The sequence below is a fragment of the Galleria mellonella genome, unplaced genomic scaffold (genome assembly GCF_026898425.1).
Source record: "Galleria mellonella isolate WM207_F2 unplaced genomic scaffold, CSIRO_AGI_GalMel_v1 utg109, whole genome shotgun sequence".
Taxonomy (NCBI): domain Eukaryota; kingdom Metazoa; phylum Arthropoda; class Insecta; order Lepidoptera; family Pyralidae; genus Galleria; species Galleria mellonella.
In genome coordinates, this window is record NW_026441972.1 from 900,766 (window position 1) to 920,485 (window position 19,720).

The 19,720-nt window shown below is 32.2% G+C and overlaps 2 protein-coding genes across 2 annotated transcripts in view; both read left to right on the forward strand.

The window, feature by feature from the left end:
* The window catches only part of LOC113511178 (agrin), an 80,761-nt gene extending 76,081 nt beyond the window's left edge, over positions 1 to 4,680 (forward strand). The window contains exons 9-12 of the mRNA XM_026894791.3: positions 292 to 417; positions 1,926 to 2,102; positions 2,497 to 2,655; positions 3,429 to 4,680. Coding sequence (XP_026750592.1) covers positions 292 to 417; positions 1,926 to 2,102; positions 2,497 to 2,655; positions 3,429 to 3,507 — 541 coding nt within the window. The 3' untranslated portion in view covers positions 3,508 to 4,680. The remainder of the gene's footprint in view (positions 1 to 291; positions 418 to 1,925; positions 2,103 to 2,496; positions 2,656 to 3,428) is intronic.
* Positions 4,681 to 7,947: 3,267 nt separating this feature from the next.
* Positions 7,948 to 17,449, forward strand: LOC113511143 (facilitated trehalose transporter Tret1-like). Its single transcript, XM_026894745.3, has 9 exons — positions 7,948 to 8,178; positions 10,805 to 10,914; positions 11,969 to 12,088; positions 12,745 to 12,900; positions 13,495 to 13,662; positions 13,991 to 14,123; positions 15,219 to 15,448; positions 16,175 to 16,369; positions 16,828 to 17,449. Exons 1-9 carry the CDS (start codon positions 8,112 to 8,114, stop codon positions 17,107 to 17,109), a joined length of 1,461 nt encoding a protein of 486 aa, XP_026750546.1. The 5' UTR covers positions 7,948 to 8,111; the 3' UTR covers positions 17,110 to 17,449.
* The last annotated feature ends 2,271 nt before the right edge of the window (positions 17,450 to 19,720 follow it).

Sequence of the window (19,720 nt, forward strand, 5' to 3'; positions counted from 1 at the left end):
ATTTATTGGTAAAGTCCGCCATATATGGAAGGATTTATCGCTTTGATTAATCGAAACTATAAATATATTGATATTTTTTATATAAAAATGTATACAACATTACCACACATGTACGATTTATTATTCAAATTTAAGGGTCGAACTTATAAAGGATTGTCACGATAATCGTTCCAAGTTCCATATTCAAGCTTTAGGTAGAAATCTTATTTAGAATTCTCTTTTTTTGATATTCTGATTTAACGTTGTTGGAAAATAATTACTCTAAAGTTTAACTACATATTTTTTTTACAGTAAAGGAGTTCAATTAGCGCATTTCGGTAACTGCACGTTGCTTCCGCGTCTAGAGATTGACTGTCAAGAGAACTGTGATAATGCTGTGGAACAACCGGTTTGCGGATCTGATGGGAATGTTTATAAGTATGTATTTCTCAAATTTAATACTGTTGTATCTATTTTTTTTAATGGGGTGTAAATGCAATGGTAACTGCGCTTGTATCCATATGTATTTATGGTCCCCATCGGTATCCACTAACGGGCCACCAGGAAGGATAATAGATGAGAATTAAACGATATTAGGTAATCCATCGTAGCGAATTCACTAAGTATTAACCATAGTGATAGCTACCATTGCATTATAACATACTCTGTGATGCTTATGGTACTGTTCATGTCTATAGACACCCATTATTATTATTTCAGACATTAACTGTCCACTACTGAACATAAGTCTTCTCCATAAGGAGAATTTTGCCAGTAGTTGCCACACTTGGCGGGCGAGTTGGCAACCGCAGTTAGGCTTTAGAGATGTTTTAAGAGGGACGCTGCTGCCCATCTTTCGCTCTCCCTTAGTCGACTCTTACGACACACACGGGAAAGGAAGGGCTGGCCTAATTAATCTATTCTTTAGGGTTTAATTTTAAATTCTATAGGGTTTAATTACTCCATTGCTAGAAATACACCCTGTTAGGTGGATCTCCGCATAGTTTCTCCTGGAATTCGCTATGATGAGCTAATCTGCATTCATTTTTACCTATCATTCCTCACTGGTACTCCGCCAGCGTATACTGATAGCGTAGATGTGGTCGCCATTCCATTATTAACCAATAAGAAAACGCTTAGAATTATCCAGTAGGTAGACCATCAGCCTATTAGCTTGTTTACCATTACAAGCACTAAATAAAATGTATAGTCTCAATTGAACATAATGAAAAGGCTAAGTTTTGTTGAAATTATTATAGAAACACTGTTTAAATGGAATTAGTAATAAATTAAAACATGCAATCAAGTAATCGATTTTCGATTTGCTCTACCATAGGACATCAGTAGACTGTCTTATGGTCAGGTTTATTATTATTTTTTTATTAAGTTCTTTTGAAACAGTCTATATTTTACTACTGCTTTTGTCTTGTGATTTCTGCATAGTATTCTATGACGGGACTGCACGGAGAAAACAACATCCCTTCCTTTCCTGTGGGTGTCGTAAGAGGCGACTAATGGGACTTAATAGTCGAGAGATAGGTAGCTTCGTCTCTAAAACACCACCAAAGTCTAACTGCGGTTGCCAGCCCATCTCCCGCCAGGCGTGGCAACTACTGGCAAAACTCTCTTTATGGAGGAGACCTATGTCCAGTGATGGATAGTTAACGGCTGATATGATGATGAAGATGATGATACCTCACTGCAAAGCATTTGAGGTTGTCACTCCATCTAGTGACGGTTATCTTATAGTTACAAGATCGTCACTTAAGAACCTTTTCCCCCTATTTATTATTACACTGCTATAACAATATTTTGCTTAAATTGTATCGAAACAAAATGTAGACGTATTTCTTTTTTTATTTTATTTTGGTACAAACAGTCATTAGAAAAAAAAAAAAAACAGTTACGTTTTTTTTTCTTTATAACTAAAACTACTTACTGCGCAGGTCGGAATGTGAGCTCCGTCGACTGACATGCGGTCAGCACGTGGTCGCTGTGTCAGCGGCCCACTGCCGGACTACCGCACTCTGTCACGAGTCCTGCCCCAATACCCCGGCCTTCGTTTGCGGCTCCGACAACAGGTTCTACAAGAACGAGTGTCTGATGAAGAAGGAGAACTGCGGGTTAGTATACTATTATATATTTCTATTTTTATTTTTACATTATCTGTCCGACCCTCTGCATCTGACGGGTATTTTTTGCGCTTATTCGTGCGATTTTTTAAATATTTATTTATTTAATTTTTATTACACGATAAAACTTTATACTAGTGGCGAGCTTCATCAAAATCAATTAATAAAAGTTTTTCTCTTTATATTAATGAGAAAAAAAAATTGACTTTTTATTTGTAATGGATAAACTTCTAAACTACTAAACTGATTTAAAAAAAATCTTACATCTATAAAAAGCTACAATATTAGTGAGTAATTATAAGCTATATATAATTTTCGAAAATTCTATTTGAAACACGAATTCGTGCTGGTCTTTTATAAAATAAATATCTCTTTTGTTCTCCAGAAAACACGTATTTGTGGTGCCGCTGAAACGCTGTCTATCCCGGTTCCAATACTCGGGATGCGCAAGAGTATGCCCCCCTGAGTACGACCCGGTCTGCGGCACTGATGATAAGACATACTCCAACAAATGCTTCCTAGAGATGGAGAACTGTCGATCTAGGTAAGTAACGGCTATATTCTAATAATAAGAGGTAGTAGTAGATTAGGGAGTCGCTGTATAGATTCCAGACATAGGATGGGCCACCCCTTCCTTTCCCGCGGGTATCGTAAAAAGCGGCTAAGAGAGGGCACGGGATGGGCAGCAGCGTCCCTTTTAAAACATTTAGGAATAGGACATATGAGGAGTCACTGGGCGTTACAATGTATTCTGTCATAATGTTTTTTTTTTTATACAACTTAGAATGGCAAACAAGCTGACGGCCCACCTGATGGAAAATGGTAACCGTCGCCTATAGACATGAGCAGTACCATGGACATAACAGAGTACACTGTTTCGCTCATGATACTCCCCATGCGTTGTCATTCCTAAGGACTCAGATGTTATTCCTCTGTACCCTGTAAATTCACGCCATATCAAACCGAAACACAGCCATGCAAACACAACTACTTCACGGTAGAAACACGAAGGGGCAGAGGTACCCAAGCAATCGACATTTGTACAAATCTTTTGTAACACGCATAAAATACAGATGAATTAAGAAATTCCTCCTTTTGAAACTCTTAAAAATATTGTAATTAAACATGTTTTATTATTATTCAACTCTTTTTTGAATTTTTTATTTATTTATTTACACTTTATTGCACCATTTATAAAATAGTATTTAATGAATTTGAATGAGAAATGATACAAAAAGCGGCCTTGTCGCTAAGCAATCTCTTCCAGACAACCTTTGGATACAGGACATTTATTAATTGGTCGATTTTATTTTACAGGAGCCTGGTCCAATTGAAATACTTGGGCACATGCACGGAACCTATAGCGGAGGAGCCGAAAAACTATTTGTATCGATAGACTGTATCGATAGTAATCGAATCATATCGATATATCGCTTAATCGTATCGCGTATGATATACTTCCCAATTTTATTAGTGCCAACCCTTTATGTAAGCTTAAATGTAAATTACAAACTATCCTGACTATGTCTTCCAATTAACTTTATAATGTAAGCACTATTTATTGTATTTATAACAATAATAATATATAATTATTATTAAATTTTGAGAAATTTGGGGTATGAAAGAATTAAAAATAAGAATTAAACAGAAACACGAATTTGAAAATCGAATATAAAGAGGCATTCATATTGTCTATTGAGTAATATGGCCAGTTCATTATACAGTTTCGTTACTTACAATTCGTTATAAATAAATAGTTCATAAGGAGGAAATTAAAATTCATATTTGCAAAATGAAGCAAGATCTAGCACATTCATATTAGTTATAACTTTTCAAGATTTCTGAGCATGTGAATTGTTCCATTTGAGAACTATTTATTTATAAAAGTAAAATTATGTATAGTTGCTATATTCATTTACTATTTTTGCCATGACAATGCAAAAAAAAGAAGTCATAACAAGATGGCGGCTACTCGACCAGAAACAATACAATTAATAAATTGACCACCAAGCATTAAACGCGCGAGAGGCTCGTAAACTGTCATGTGTCACAGATTCGTAGCACAGACATGTATATTAAAGTATAAATATATGGGTTACTGCAAAAAGAAAAACGCTAATTTAAAACACTTAAAAAAATAACGATTCGTCGATATATGAAAAAGCTTTTACAATCGTTTGAGAAATCAATTCGAAAACAAAGGTTGAAATTAAATTGCAATGTTTTATTATTTTAAATTTATATCCTCTAATATATTATGAGTCACTTAAATAATATCTACTTTAATTAATGAAAATGTTTAATTATATAATAATTAATAACACTCAATTTAAAACCTAACTATTAAAAAAAATATTTATTTCCTAATTACGTCATTGTAAAATTATAATTTTTGGTAACTTTAATATAAGATTGTGTATGGATACTCATAATAATTATTTAATCAGTACAAAAACATAATGGCGCCCCAGTCAACACTTTCAAATTTCTTATACATTTACTAACATTTTTCTAGATTAAATTAAGTGATTAATAGACATAATTAATTTATTCTTCTGACTGTTCGCTCATTTTATTTATTATCTGAATTAGTTTAAGAGTTGTAAATAATTAGATAATTGTCATTATATTATTTATTTATTTGTTCTAGATTGATGCATTTAGATAGAAAAGACTTTTTCTTATTTAATTTAATTTTAACTGAGTTTATCTACGTTTCACGAAGGAAGTGACTTTAAATAAATAAATTTAAAAAAATCATCCCTTCCCTCCTGGAAGTCCCCTCCTGAATACAAGCCTCCTCCTTAGAGGGATTTGCCATTAATTGCCACGCTTGGCAGGTGGATTGGCAACCGCAGTTAGGCTTTGGAGATGTTCTAAGAGGGACGCTGCTACCCATCCCTCGCTCTTCTTTAGTTGCCTCTTGCGACACCCACAGAAAGGAAGGGGTGGCCTATTCTATGCCTGGACCACACGGCCTCATGATATTATTGTAATGGTTCAAATTCTTGAGGAATTGAATTTCTTAATTTAAATCTATCAGACTTCCTTTATGAAACGTATAAATATAATCGGTACATACTGAAAGTGTAAAGTCTATGCCACTGAAATGTAGTTATCGAAATAAAAAAATAAATAAAATGTCGCCTTTTTATTTCTGTAACATAATAATTACCCAATGTCAATAAATAAATAAGTCATGTAATTACACAATTTGTCACGACAAGCCAGGCCAATCACATTAAGCGATGACAATTCTCGCCGAGCCACGTTAAGCTACTCCAAACAATGTCAAGCCATGTAAAGCCACGACAAGCTACTCCAATATATAGCATGCCAAGTAAATTATAAAAATTAATTCACAACTTTTACGGGAATTGTATACTCTCCCTAAGGTTCGAATAACTTCAAATAAATATATATATATATGTGTGTGTAAACAAAATAAAAAAAGATTCCAACTAGGTATTAGTGTTTTCTAAATATTAGCATATACAAAATAATTTAATGTTTTAATGTTAGACAGTCGTATAGTAGCTGTTATGTAAAGAGAGTAAATTTAATTACACATAATGATAATGTATCTACAGTTTTGTTTGTATTGATATCAACTAAAATTATAACTGTACTTAATAGTTGACGCAATTAAATCTGAACATAACATGACATAGAATAACATGGAATAATTATTATTTCGCTTATTCTATTATTATTTTAACATATAAAAATTTCGTGACACGATGTTTTTTTCGGCGCTGATCTATGAAACTGCTTTAACGATTTTAATCATCGTCATCATCATTCCAGTCATTTATCTCCCTCATAAACTGCCATAAGGAATGATTCCAAGTCTCCTGTAACCGCCGACTCTGCAATGCATTTCGAGGTCGTCGCTCCATCTAGTGGGGATCATTCTACTCTATTTGTCTGTATGGAGTCCAAATTAAAAAAAATTCTTCCTCATCGGTTATTGTTCCCTCAAAATATGTGACCTGTTCATTGCCAGCTCTCTTATCCTATGTAGGCCACTTTAGTTCTTCTATTGACATCCTAATTTCGGATTCTGTCACACAAATAAACTCCGAGTATATAGCTCGTTAAACAATTCTGTATATGTTTAATTTTAATGAATTTTCATAAACGTTTATTGTTTGATTCAACTTATTAAAGTAGGATAGTTATTGCCCTGAAAAATATGGATGAAAAGTATGGATCCGGTAGGTGGCGGTAGTGGGCAATACAAAAGAAGGTAAAGAAGCCGTGCTTATTGCTTTTAATAAACCTGTTTTTTTTATTTACATAATAATGACAGTTGCGTGTATATAGGATATGATAATTGTTATTATTTATTAGTTTAATAAAAATATGAAATGAAACAAAACATATCAGATATGGTGATAGCTTTTATTTATTAAACATAGTCATTTTGTAGTCACAATAAAGACTGACTACAAAATGACATTTCACTCTTTTTTATGGCTTGGCTTTGGCCCCTCTCTGGCATGGCTAGGCATATAACAGTTGCTGCTGTAAAAGGAGGGTTTGGTTTCGCGCATTTGTTAGGCTTAAGGCGCAAACATAAAGCCGGTCGTATTCTTTAGCCATGACTGACAGACGCGATTTGGGCAGTGTAATTACATTAAATTGTATATACTGACAATCGTTAGCCCAAGATATTACTTTTTTGTGTGCAACTTAGAATGACAAACAAGCTGACGTCCCATTTGATGGAAAGTGGTAACCGTTGTCTGTAGAAATGAGCAGTACCATGGACATAACAGAGTATACTGTTTTGCCCATGATACTTTGGACTTTTTTTTTGATATGTGAAAATGGTATCGTATGGCCTGCGCTAACGGGATACGCTGACGAAGCACCAGTGAAGGGTGATAGATGAGAATAAAAACAGGCCAGTTAGCCCATCATGATGAATTCATCAGGAATTAATCATGATAGTTTCCAGGGAGAACTGCGAAGAGGTCGACCTGGTTGGGTATATTGCTAGCAATGGGATTCTTAGTCTCCATTACTAACAGTCCCTTTCCCCCCAATACTTTGGACTATCCTTGAATGATTGGACATCTGACGACGATCTAGTGTGCTGGATATTTGTACATACACACACACGTATACAACAATTAAAGATAGAGACAGCCGAACTCCGTACACACTCTTCAGTCGTATCCGTCAGTTGTAGCTAATGAACGCTTTCTATAGTATGATTGTGGCTCTACTGACTGGTGGTAGCATCGCGCGGTGTGCTGTAGTAAGAGGAGAATTTGTTTGTTTGTAACATTTTGTAGCAAAGTCTTAATTTATAAAATACAGAGATCTCAAAAAGTTGATCATAATGGCAGTCTTATCATATAAAAGAGATTTCTTCCAGTCGTTGACTTAATACTGAATTATTTCCAACGAAGAGGAAGATTAGTAAAATTACCTGCAATGTATAAAAAAAAAATATAAAAAACTTTTTTATGAGAAAAAAATAGTAATAAATTATTTTTCGATTTTAATGACATATAAATCTACGCTTTCGTCAAAAACAACAACTAATGTTTTCTAATAAAATATAGACAGAAAGTCACATATTTTGAATGTTACTGTAAGACAGTAAGATTTTGTTTTGTAGGGTATTATAATAAATATTCCGTCAAATATTTTTTCAAGTAACACCTAGTAATAAATTGACATTAAAGTGTCATTTTTTTATTTCTATCAGTTGAATTTATCTAAAGATAGTGTGTTAAATTTTATTTATCAAACACTATTCGCGTCATTCCAGTTTGTACAGGCTCAATTTAATTTCACGAAATGCACCTTGTACTTAAATAGACGTACTATAATTGAGAGAGGCGAAATCGTGGTAGACATTGCCATGCGTGCGTACTCGTAGAGATATAAACAATAATAGAAAATGTTTGTAAACATATTGTTTAAGGCTTGAATTTTGAAGTCAATAACAACAGTTTTTAAGTAAACTCATCAAGAAAGCGTATAATGAAGAAATATTACTGCATTTTCGGTGAAGGCAGTAAGATTCATCAAGTGATATGTGCTATTTTAAGTAAGTTGATCATTTTGAACGTTGCCACTATGGATTTTTTTAGTATAACGACTTTATACTGAAAATCTTTATGTGATGACAATATAAAAATATATATTCTTGTGTATGTACTTTTGTTTATGTCTGTGTTACTATATCTGCTGTAAAAATGTTAATCAATTCATATTTTACTTGATTTACTCCTCTGAAGTGTTTAGTGCAAAATCTAATTCCAAAAGGTTACGGGCCCAATATATTTTCACTTATATGAAGGATTAGAAGAATAAAGTACCGTACAAGTGCATGAGTGCAACAGAGGGAATAGTGGCCTCTAAGAATCTTGGGATTCTGAACGAGGCAAAAGAGTATAAGAGCATAGACTACTGCTTTATAAAGCCCCAATTCACTCACATATGGAGTACTGCTCACACTTTTGGGCAGAAGTACCTCAATATCAGCTTCACATAATGTATAATGTTATCTAAACTTACCACATTCATCGCAATAAATTTCATTTCATTTCATTTCATTTCATTTCATTTCCACTTGACTCTATAGAGCATCATGCGGTTCGAATTATCGGTGTTCCCATGCTAATGGATGCTTTTGATTCCCTGAATTTGAGTGCGAGATAATGCCTCTTTATCAATTTACTATTATCCGTACAATGGGGAATGTTCCAGGGAATTATATGATCTGATACCATCGTCATCCTTTTACCGTTGCATCTCTTGTCATAGAGCTGAAGTTTATCCTCATTTCTTGGTTGCATGGCATACTACTACTGTAAGTGCATCCCGTTTATTTCTACCTCGTACATCTAGGTTATGGAATGAGCTCCTCTCTTTAGTTTTCTCTATGCAATATAATGCGAGGAATTTCAAAAAACGTGCCTATAAACATTTAAAAGACCAACAACGCACAAGCAAATGCTCACGTGTTGCAGATGTTTATAGGCAACGGTAGCTGCTTTACATCAGGTTGACCATCTGCTCGTTTGCTTGACTAACACAAAAAGACAGTGTGATACTATGAGGCCAATTTACTTTGTCAGAAAAAGCCTTTAAAGTAAGTGATTTAGGAATGTTCATGTTTTACTGTGATGACGATGGTGATGATGAATGTAATAATGGTTTTGAAACTGATATAGACAAAATGTTAAATGTTTAGTTGAAATGGGAGATTTTGTCTATATCAGAATAATTATATGATTCTACATACAGAGAATTTTTATACCACGAAGATGGCAAACTAACAAACAGTTCCTATGATTGTAAACGGTCACTGTAGTCTATGAATGCCTGTGATACTAGGGGTATCACGTGCATAATGTCGACCCTGAAGAAACCTCAATTCCTTTTTGAAGAATCCCATATTGTAGTCTTTAGGAAAAACTTCTGCAGCAAACTTATGAGTGAGTGTTCGCGACAGAAAATTGCTCTGAAATCACACTACTCAACGATTTAGGTTCTAGCATATGAGGATGGATTCCTTGTCGATGGCAAACGATACGATGATAAAAGGTGCTATGGGCATCATTTCGAACAGTTTTTCTAGACAAAGAGATCGATGCCGCTTGTGATTATGGGATCGTCAACAATTTTCACAGCCCATCTTTGAACTGAGTCAAAAAAACCATCTGGATACCAGATCCAGGTGCTTTGATCCACAGATGAGAGCAGTACTCCATGAGCGACAGGATCTGTGACTTGTACAATAACAGACTTTTTCCCGGGGTGAAGTACCGTTTCGCTCTATTGAGCACCCCGAGCTTTTGACATATTTTGAAATGTTATGTACAAGTAATCATGATATATGCTTGTCAAATAACCAAATGACAGTAAATTTAGTCAATTTAGAACGTCATTTGGTTTAAATTTTAAATTAATGGAATATTTATTAAACGAATGCGTAAAACGTTAAAAATCGTAGGAAAGTGAATGGAAACAAAGCTGCACGAATTGCAATAACATGTAATGCAAGTCCATAACAATGACAATTATTTAGACTATCCGTTGAATTATGATTATCAACAAAATTATAATCAGATATAATCAATTGCTTCAAATCACATATAAGCAGCTTCTACAGAAAGCTGAAAAAAACGTTTACAGACAGTAGTATAGTACTTGAACATAGTAAATTTAAACGGCATAGTAATATTGCTATTCGACTGTTATTAGGGCCCTTAATTTCATTGGGAGAAAATATCTTTCAATGTGCACTTTTTACCTACAATTTGTAGATATGTTCAATTGAAATTAGTAAAAAAATCTTTCCCTTCATTAGATTTCTATAGATCACTACTTATAACTTTACTATTAGAGGAAACTGAAAGGATATTATAAACAAAATTTTTAATTTCTTATATAACAAACTATTTTAACAGACAATAATCAGTATCAATACACAATCATAATTATCTGGGTGGACTTTTTCTATTATTTAGAATTGGCATATCATCCTTTTTCACTCCACTCTGAGATCGATTCCATGTTTCGCATGTTACATCGCAATTTTTTTCACACATCACGTTGGTCTTTTTTGTCTATTTCTTTATCCACTTTTCAAACTCTTATTACGACATGATTTTCGTCTTTACTAATAAACTGTTCATATCAATTTAATCTCATAAATTACTGTACAGTAAACTTACCAGTATTCTCGTATGGTACTACCCTTGGATGGATGTCACCAATGAGTCTCCTGCTGCAGTCAAATGATTCGCCCAGGCAACCACCATTGACTGATACAGAGGTATGTTGCAATAATAAATACTGTGAAATTATATCATATTATTAAGTTAATTTGTTTTTGTGTACATATTATTAATCTTTGTAGTCTGTATTATTCTTTAAGTTTTCATTAATTTATTCATCACTTAGACAATAAGTGCAAGGTTAAAGTAAAATTTGGTTTATGAAAAGATTTTTTAGAATTAATTTACTATTTAATTACTTTAATAATAAAAATCCCATGTCACGATGTTAGTTTACGCTAATCTTCGAAAAAGCTTAACTGGTATTAAGGAATATTTGTTAATGTGAATTGTTTGTTCCAACTCGACAAAACTATAGCTCGGTAAGTGACAGCAAGGAGCAAAATAACATTAGCCACTACATATAAAAAATAAATACAAATTGAATTCCTCTTTGATTAAATACAACAACTATACAATCAAAAATAAACATAAGTAATATCAACTGGATTCAAGTTTCCAAGAATTTATCTAGCAGATAATTTGAAACTCGGAGCGCATTATATAAATCTTACAATTCATTATAAGAAACGATGTAGGTAGGTACTTTACCAGAAAGCGCCTATTAAATATTAACCCCTCAATAATCTTTGTGATTAGCTGTGTGGTTTCGGCGCCCCTTCCTTTCTCGTGGATGTCGTAAGAGGCGAATAAGGAAACTTAAAGGTCAAGAGATGAGCATAAGCGTCCCTCATAAAACATCAACAAAGCTTAACTGAGGTTGCCAACTCGCGTGACATGCATGTCAACTACAGGCAAAACCTCTCAATAAGGGGAGGTAATGGACAGTTAATGGCTGATATTACGACTATTATTTTATTACTATTATTTGAAGTCTTCTTTTCACTGTACCTAGTGGAAGTTATTGTTTTTGTGTATATTAAAAAATATTTAAATATTTCTGTCAATTGTTTAGTATCCAAAATAAGCCCTGCTTAGTTTGGGACTGGATGACTCTGTGTAACGTGTCCAATGCTATTTATTTTTTATTTCCTTTTTTATTAAGATCTCATATATGCCTACAAAGTTGGTAACCTTTACTTCAATTTTTAGATATCTTGGATGGCATCTGTGGCATATTTAGTTTGCATAGCAACTGATTTTGTAATAGGATACATGGGAGACAAAATCGGACGAAAATTGACATTGATTTTTGTATCTGCTTCGACTGCTGTAAGTACCACATAATGCTTCAATTTGAAAATTACATATCCATTTTCTATTTTCTGGTTCTATGCTTTTATTATATTTATAACTATTAATGTAATTGTTGTGAACAATAAACAATTAATTATCACATAGTGCTATTTTATCCTAAACTATACAAAGTTTCTTCTCATTTAAGTTTTATCTTATGGGAGGTTGGATAGCTTTAGAACTATCATTATTTTTGGGACTACCTCCCTGAAGAATAAGATCAGAAAGTTGTCATATCGATCAAGTAAATTGTTTGATCAGCTTTTGTCATCTATTTTTACCAGAAATTTTTGATAATTAACACGTAGTTATTCATTACTTGTCAGTTCTCAAAAATCTGATCAAAGTTAGATATTATTTGCGCTAAATGATGTTTATAAGGTTCAACCTTTTTAGAAGCCTCCAGAAGAGTATAGTACTTGGAAGTTAGTGCATGTTACAGTTTAAGACCATATTTTTGCTCTACATGTCGTCACTGTTAAAGCACTGGCAAAGCTTTGGATATTAAATTAAATTTGTTATGATAACATATGTTATATTATCATAAATTATTGAAGCAACCATATTCAAGACAACTCAGTTAATCATTATGTTTATCACTGCATAGATTATATTGATTTCACTCTCTACAGTGTTGCTGGATAATTAAATTATCATCAATGGAGGTTTGGGCATTTGTGCTTGCAAGAGCTATAGTTGGATTTCCTATGGCCGGTGCTTTTGTCACATGCCCGCTCTATACGAAGGAAATTAGTGAAGATAGTATTAGAGGGTCATTAGCATCTTTTGTAAGTTGATTTTCTTACAAAATTTTATTTAGTGGAGTATTCTTTTTTATTAAAAGATGGGTTTGCGCCTAATCTTACCTCTCCTGATGGTAAGTGATGTTAAGATCTAGAATGGAGCGCGCTTATCCAGAAGATATTTATTCACTATAGGCTTAAAAAGTCCCAGATTGATAATTATGACAATTTTAATGCCAATAATTACATATTAGCTCTAAATTACTTAGTATAAATGTTGCGAGGACTCGATAGATGTAATGCTTTGTGGTAAAGTATGAGGGAAACCTATACTCAGCAGTAAATGATAGATGAGTTGTAATAATGATGATGACAAATATAACTTATGTTTTCGAATTTTTTTTTATTGTAAGTTGAAACAAGTTGAAACAACGATCTACTTCTTGTGAAGTGATAAAAATGGATTATAACATAAAGTGTTTACAAAGCAGTACAAAGTATATTGTTGCCAAGCTTTATTCAAATATTTTTAAAAAATCCAACTTCAAAATAAATATTTGCTCGATATTCTAATAGTTGTAATATTAAACAAACTGGTATTAATAATAGACAATCAATATAATAAATGTTTTATGACAGGTTATATTATTTCATACAACGGGAAATCTCTTCCTCTATATCATTGGTGATATATTCAGCTACAACACCATCCTATGGATTTGTCTGGCATTACCAACCATACACATTTTACTGTTCATGATGATGCCAGAATCACCTTCGTACTTAGTAAAAAGAGGGAAGTTACAAGTAAGTATTAAGGATTTTCATATACATACAAAATATATTGTACAGGAAGAGTCATTAAGCTGATAATGAATTTAACAGTTTTATAAAAAGATTATTTGATAATCAGAATTAAAGTAAAACGAATGAAATTAGAGGGAATGTTAATTAAAATATTAAAACTGCAAAAATTTTACATAGTCAAATTGACGTACTAGGTATCATTAATAAATGCCTACTACTCGTTTTATTACTGTAAAGATCATTGAAAAGAGATGATTTATATTTTCTGTTTACTTTGTAAAAAATGAACTTTAATGCATATATTTGAAGGATATTCCTTTGTATTCAGGAAGCAGCCAGTGTTCTAGCATGGCTCCGATGTAGAGAGGAAGAAGATATTGTAATTAAACAAGAACTAGAGAGAATTAGACAAGAATTAAAAAAAGATGAAGAAAGTAGTAAATTTGTTCTTAAAGCTATACGTAAGTATTTGAGTGATATCGATCTGATTGCGTACACAAAAATGAAACGTGAATGAATAGGTTAAAAAATAAAATTCTAGTTTAGTGATTTGTACATAACTAATACATATTAACATCTGTCTTAAATAAAATACTCCTTGTAAACTCAATAATTGAGTGTTTCATTATTTATTAAGTCTATTATAAATTTGTACACGAAAACAAACAAAAAAAAAAAAACAAAGATTGTGTGAATGATTGTTTTTTTTTTACTTTGTGTGAGAATATCGGTTCCTATTATTGATTATGCTAATGTATTATCCAGATCTTAATGAAGATCTTCTCGATACGCTGGATCGTCTTCTCAACCAAGCCATACGCTTTATCTTCAACCTTCGGAAGTTCGATCACATTTCCTTCTATCGGTCTCAGCTCAAATGGCTTCCCATTCGTCAACGCAGAAATGTTAGGACTCTTTATACCCTCTAAACTCTTCTTTAAACCCCCAGTCTCCTAACTACTTAAGCAGCAAATTCCAGTACCTTTTTGAAACTCACGATCATAATCTTCGTTCCAGTAAACTCTCCAACTATCTATCCCCTCTCACCGTAATGGTTTCGCTTCAAATTCTTTTCTCCTACATTCTTCACGGCTCTGGAACGCGCTTCCTGACACTATTAAGACAACCGACTAAACTGTCTTTAAAAAAAAAAACGTTCATGCTCACTTTTTTAATTTATCCCAGCATTAAATACTTTATATTATTCTCAATTTCATGTATAATATAGTATATTTTATATAACTATAAGTATATTTGTTATTTATGTAAATTTATTCGTTTATATATATAATTTTAGTATATTTGTAAATCAATAATTTCTAGTACCGCGTTCGAGTATTCTGACACTTCCCTATAGTTGACAGGGAGAGAATGCTTTTAGCATTAAGTCCGCCATGTACACATATATGTACTAATGAATAGATAAATAAATAAGGTTCTTACCTGACTTTGAACCTAGCCGAATGTGGCTTACTGGATGAAAGCTGTCTTACTAAACCACAATACTTGTTCCAATAATATAGCACTATTAAAGACAAATTTTGTATTACTTTTAGTGACGGACAAAATAGTATTCAGAACATTCTGCATAGCTATGGTAGTGGCTCTTGGAAGAGAAGTATGTGGAGCGGTACCAGTTATAAACTTTGCTGGAGATATCTTCTCATCATCATCAAAGGGTACAGGATTGTTAATGACTCCAAATCAACAGGCGATGGTTTTAGGAGCAGTGCAAGTTGCTGGATCGAGTTTCGCATCAAGTGTCGTTGAGAGATCTGGTAGAAAGGTAAAACTATTTCCAAAATAATTTTTAATAATAATACTACCATAAATTATATCTCCGTCATCTACAAAGACATCTGTATAGCGAATATTGATTACTCAAAATATAAGGTGATCAATAATGACAACCATCAGAGATTTGTATTTAAAAAAACGACAAAATACTGCAATTATATCAAAATACAAAAGGCTATTAAACTTAAATTTTAATTAAGTATAAGGATTGAATGATAGCCCTTAGGATATGAGTTGTAATAATATTTTATCCTAATTTCTTTTACATAGCACAGGGTAATAAAATTGAGCTACTTTTATTCTTAGTAATCTATTGGTGGTACTTAGTAAGCTCCAAAACATGAAACGCATAGAAAATATTTAAAAAAATAATTGTAGTAAAATATTCAATAAGCACATGTACTCTTCCCCAATTTTGCGACAATAAGTACCTGATTGGTTTTAATTTTTAAAACAATTTCAATATAAATTCAAATTTTTGCTAAATTCCAATAATCATCAGAATTACTGAGTCCCGAATTTAAATTCACGGTCAGGTCAAATTAGGAAATATACATCTGAATTAGATCGGATCTTGGCGTGTTGAGTTTTATGCCTAGACGATCATTGCCTGACTCCTTCTAAGACTTACTATCTTAGCATGAAGATCAGGTAATTTTGTGATGTGATTGTTGTTATTATTATTACGAGTATCTTATCTCACTTATTTTTGCAGCCTCTTCTCTTCATAACATCACTGGTATCTGGTCTCAGTATGTGCATACTAGCCTCGTGGTTCGTGGCTCGAGACTTTGGCCTTCTAGCACCAGCGTGGCTGCCAGTAGTGACGTTATGCGTTTGCATTTTCTGTGACTCGTCAGGCTTGCTACCAGTATCTGTTATTATTAACGGAGAAATGTTTTCTTTTAAGGTTGGTCGAATTTTATGCATATATGAGATGTTTGAATTTATTTATTAATATTTGTAATTTTCGTGGCTACTATTGGCAAACATTCCCTATGGGGAAGGCTTATGTTCAGCAGTAGACAGTTTATGGCTGAAATATAATAATTTGATATTCTTTCGTATTCATAATAATTTGTATTTAATTTTGTGGTAGCTTGTTTTGCATTGTTTCGACAGTGTAGAATTCATTACCTTCTGTTACTGTGTATGTTTCGGAAAATCCATTATTAGTATTACTATATATTAATAAAAAACCATCTCTGTTGAATTCTGTTTCTATAAACAGCTGTTTGAGCTATGGATTAATCAAAAATCAATTTCTTTGTTTGTAATCATAAATTCACAATTCTGAATTGCCACAATCTGTTTTTATTATATGTTTTTTTAAATAATATTTTACATAATATTTTTTTTAAATTACAGTATCGAGGTACCGTCATGGCAGCTGCAACAGCTGCAGGATCATTAGTTGCCTTCCTCGAAACGTTGTTCTTCAAACCACTAGCCAAGTCCATGGGCATTCATGTGGCATTTTACTTTTTTGGAATTTTATGTTTATTCGTTGCCGTTTATGTTATACTGGTACTTCCAGAAACTAAAATGAAAAGTGTTGAGGAAATTCAGGATAAATTGAAAACAAAAAAGGAGAGAGAAGAAGATAAAAGAAAATTAGAAGAGAATGGTGGGAATAAGGAGACTTGTTAAAACTTGTTGAAATTTATTGTATTAAATTAGATAATTATTTATTATAATCAAAGATGTTTATTAGTAAGATATTTATACACTAACAAACGAACTAACTGGCTATTCAATGGAAAGTGCTAGCCGCTGCCTACAGACTTGAACAGTAAGAGTCACTTTTTTAAGAATAGTGTTAGGACATTTAACCTTTGAAATATTTTTATGATTTTTTATTATTTTACCAATTGTTTTTTAAATTGCTCTCAGGCAAGCACAAGCTGCTTGGCAACGTACATATACATGAAATAAGAGGACATAGAGTTTTGTATAAATTGTAAATAAAGTAGCTGTAAATTGACAAAAACTATTTTTCATTATTCAAAATCCACTTCCTTCTTTCCCATATATCCATGTAAATATTAAGGTAAAAGTTATTTTTTTTATATTCTTTATTACACTAGCTAAGCCAAATCTTGAGCTTGAATTACATCCCAAGTAAAAATAATTGTCTATTAAATTTTAGGAATTTATAATACCTACTGAAGAGCAAACATGGAATTAGTACTAAGAAAAAAGAAATTATTATATAAATCCATTTCATAATGTTGCATGTTCTCGTAACATGTAAATTTTAAAATGTTCTGCATAGAACTAGGCTCTTATATAGAATTCAATTCTTTATTAATAATAATTTCAAAATTTACACGCTTATCCCTTATATTATTAAAGTTATATAAACTTATTATTATTATTCACTTACTTATTTTACATCTTATGGTTTTATAAAGTAGATAATATCATAGAAGTCGGTACAGTGTACGATAGGGCAGAATCTATAAGGAAAGTAAAAACTCTTAAAATTTTAAAAAATAAACTATTATTCTAGTAACTAGTAGTATTATTATGGGTGATCAGTTTCTGCACAGTAAGCCAGTGTATTGGGGAGTTGGTTTGATTCCCAGACGCCTAATGTTCTTCTACACTCTACCTAACAACTCTGTATGTGTTTGTAAATTAAAAACCGAAAATGTAAAAAAAAAATCTGGCTCTAAAATTATATCATTTTATTTTTTCCTATTTTTTCCTGTTCTAAGGGTTGGTATATACGATTACAGTAAGCGTAATTTATTGCATATAAAAATTTAAAATCTTTCCAAAATAATGTTATTTAAATAATAATAAAATAAAAATAAAAAAAAATACTTTTAATAATAATTAACACCTTCAACATTATCTCAGCCATTATCTGTCTACAGTCGAACATAGACGTTCTCCACAGACTGCCATAAGGAACGGTCCTGAGCCACCTGCATCCACTGTCTCCCTGCAATGCATTTGAGGTCGTCACTCCATCTAGTGGGAGGTCTTACTTTAATAATCTAAAAATTATTTATTTCCACTTTACTCACATTTTAAATCACTCCAAACTTTGAATTACATAGAAGGCAATCATGAGCTGAACACGTGGCTGAATTTTTATGTATCTCGCTGATCACGCGGTGACTGTGATGTTGTTTCCGGGTTCGATTCCCTACACGAACGTGAAGTCAATAAATATATCTTATTTACCGCGAGGTAAATACATAATATGTACAGATTTAATGCTTTTCACACGTCAGCCTGTTTATAAGTAAGCACATTAATAAAAAAAATTAAAAATAATAGTCCAATTAGATATCTATGTAAATTGAAAAATATTTACACATGTATGGAATTATTTAATTAGATACCAAGTAAGCAATTATAATTTTATATAAATAGTATAAATTTTCTTACGTACACTATCTCGAGTCGTTTGCTTTATTATAAAACTAAATTTAGGTATAGTTGGTTCAATAAAAACTGTTTATTTTTTATATTTTTCCAAATGAAGTATATATTGTAACTAGAATGTTTTCCAACTGACTCCAAAAAAAGGAAGTTTTGAATAATTGCTGATATCTTTTTTAATGTTTGTTACCTCATAAAAACGATTTGAAAAAATTATTTTTTTGTCCCAAAAGGTATTTTTTTTTATTCTTCTAAAATGGCAAACAAGCTGATAGTCTACCTGATGGAAAGTGGTAACCGTCGCCTATAGACATGAGCAGTACCATGGACATAACAGAGTATACTGTTTCGCCCACGATACTCCTCATGTGTTATTATTCCTATGGACTAAGGTGTTATATAAAGTCATACTTTCAGATTAGTCTCAAAGAAATTTTATCAAAATTGGTTTAGTAGATAGATAGATATTCTTTATTGTTTCCTCCAAAAGATTACAATAGTAAACTTATTATAGATACAAACAATTACAAGAAAATATTTTACACTGAGAAAACAATGGGCGGCCTAATCGCTAAGAGCGATCTCTTGCAGGTAGTCTTTGGATGGAGAGTAGTTTATTTATTAAGTCAAAATAATTTATTTTACACCGCTTTAAATATTTTTTTTTTTGTGGAATACAATCTTAAAATGTTTCCATTAAACATGCATTTAACAGTTGTTTACATAATAATAATAATATTCTTTATTATCAGGTACTTAACCCATAGAGGTACAATTGTATTACAACGTGCTCGGGTAACATATAACAATCAAAACATACAAAAAAAAAAGACATAAAAATTAAAATATGTAGAAAATTTATAAA

Bases quoted from the DNA above. Each gene is read 5' to 3' on its own strand.
- LOC113511143 (XM_026894745.3), top strand. From the start codon at position 8,112: ATGAAGAAATATTACTGCATTTTCGGTGAAGGCAGTAAGATTCATCAA. The intron at 8,179-10,804 runs GTAAGTTGATCA...ATTACTGTACAG, and splicing joins AGTGATATGTGCTATTTTAA to TAAACTTACCAGTATTCTCG. The intron at 16,370-16,827 runs GTTGGTCGAATT...TTTAAATTACAG, and splicing joins GAGAAATGTTTTCTTTTAAG to TATCGAGGTACCGTCATGGC.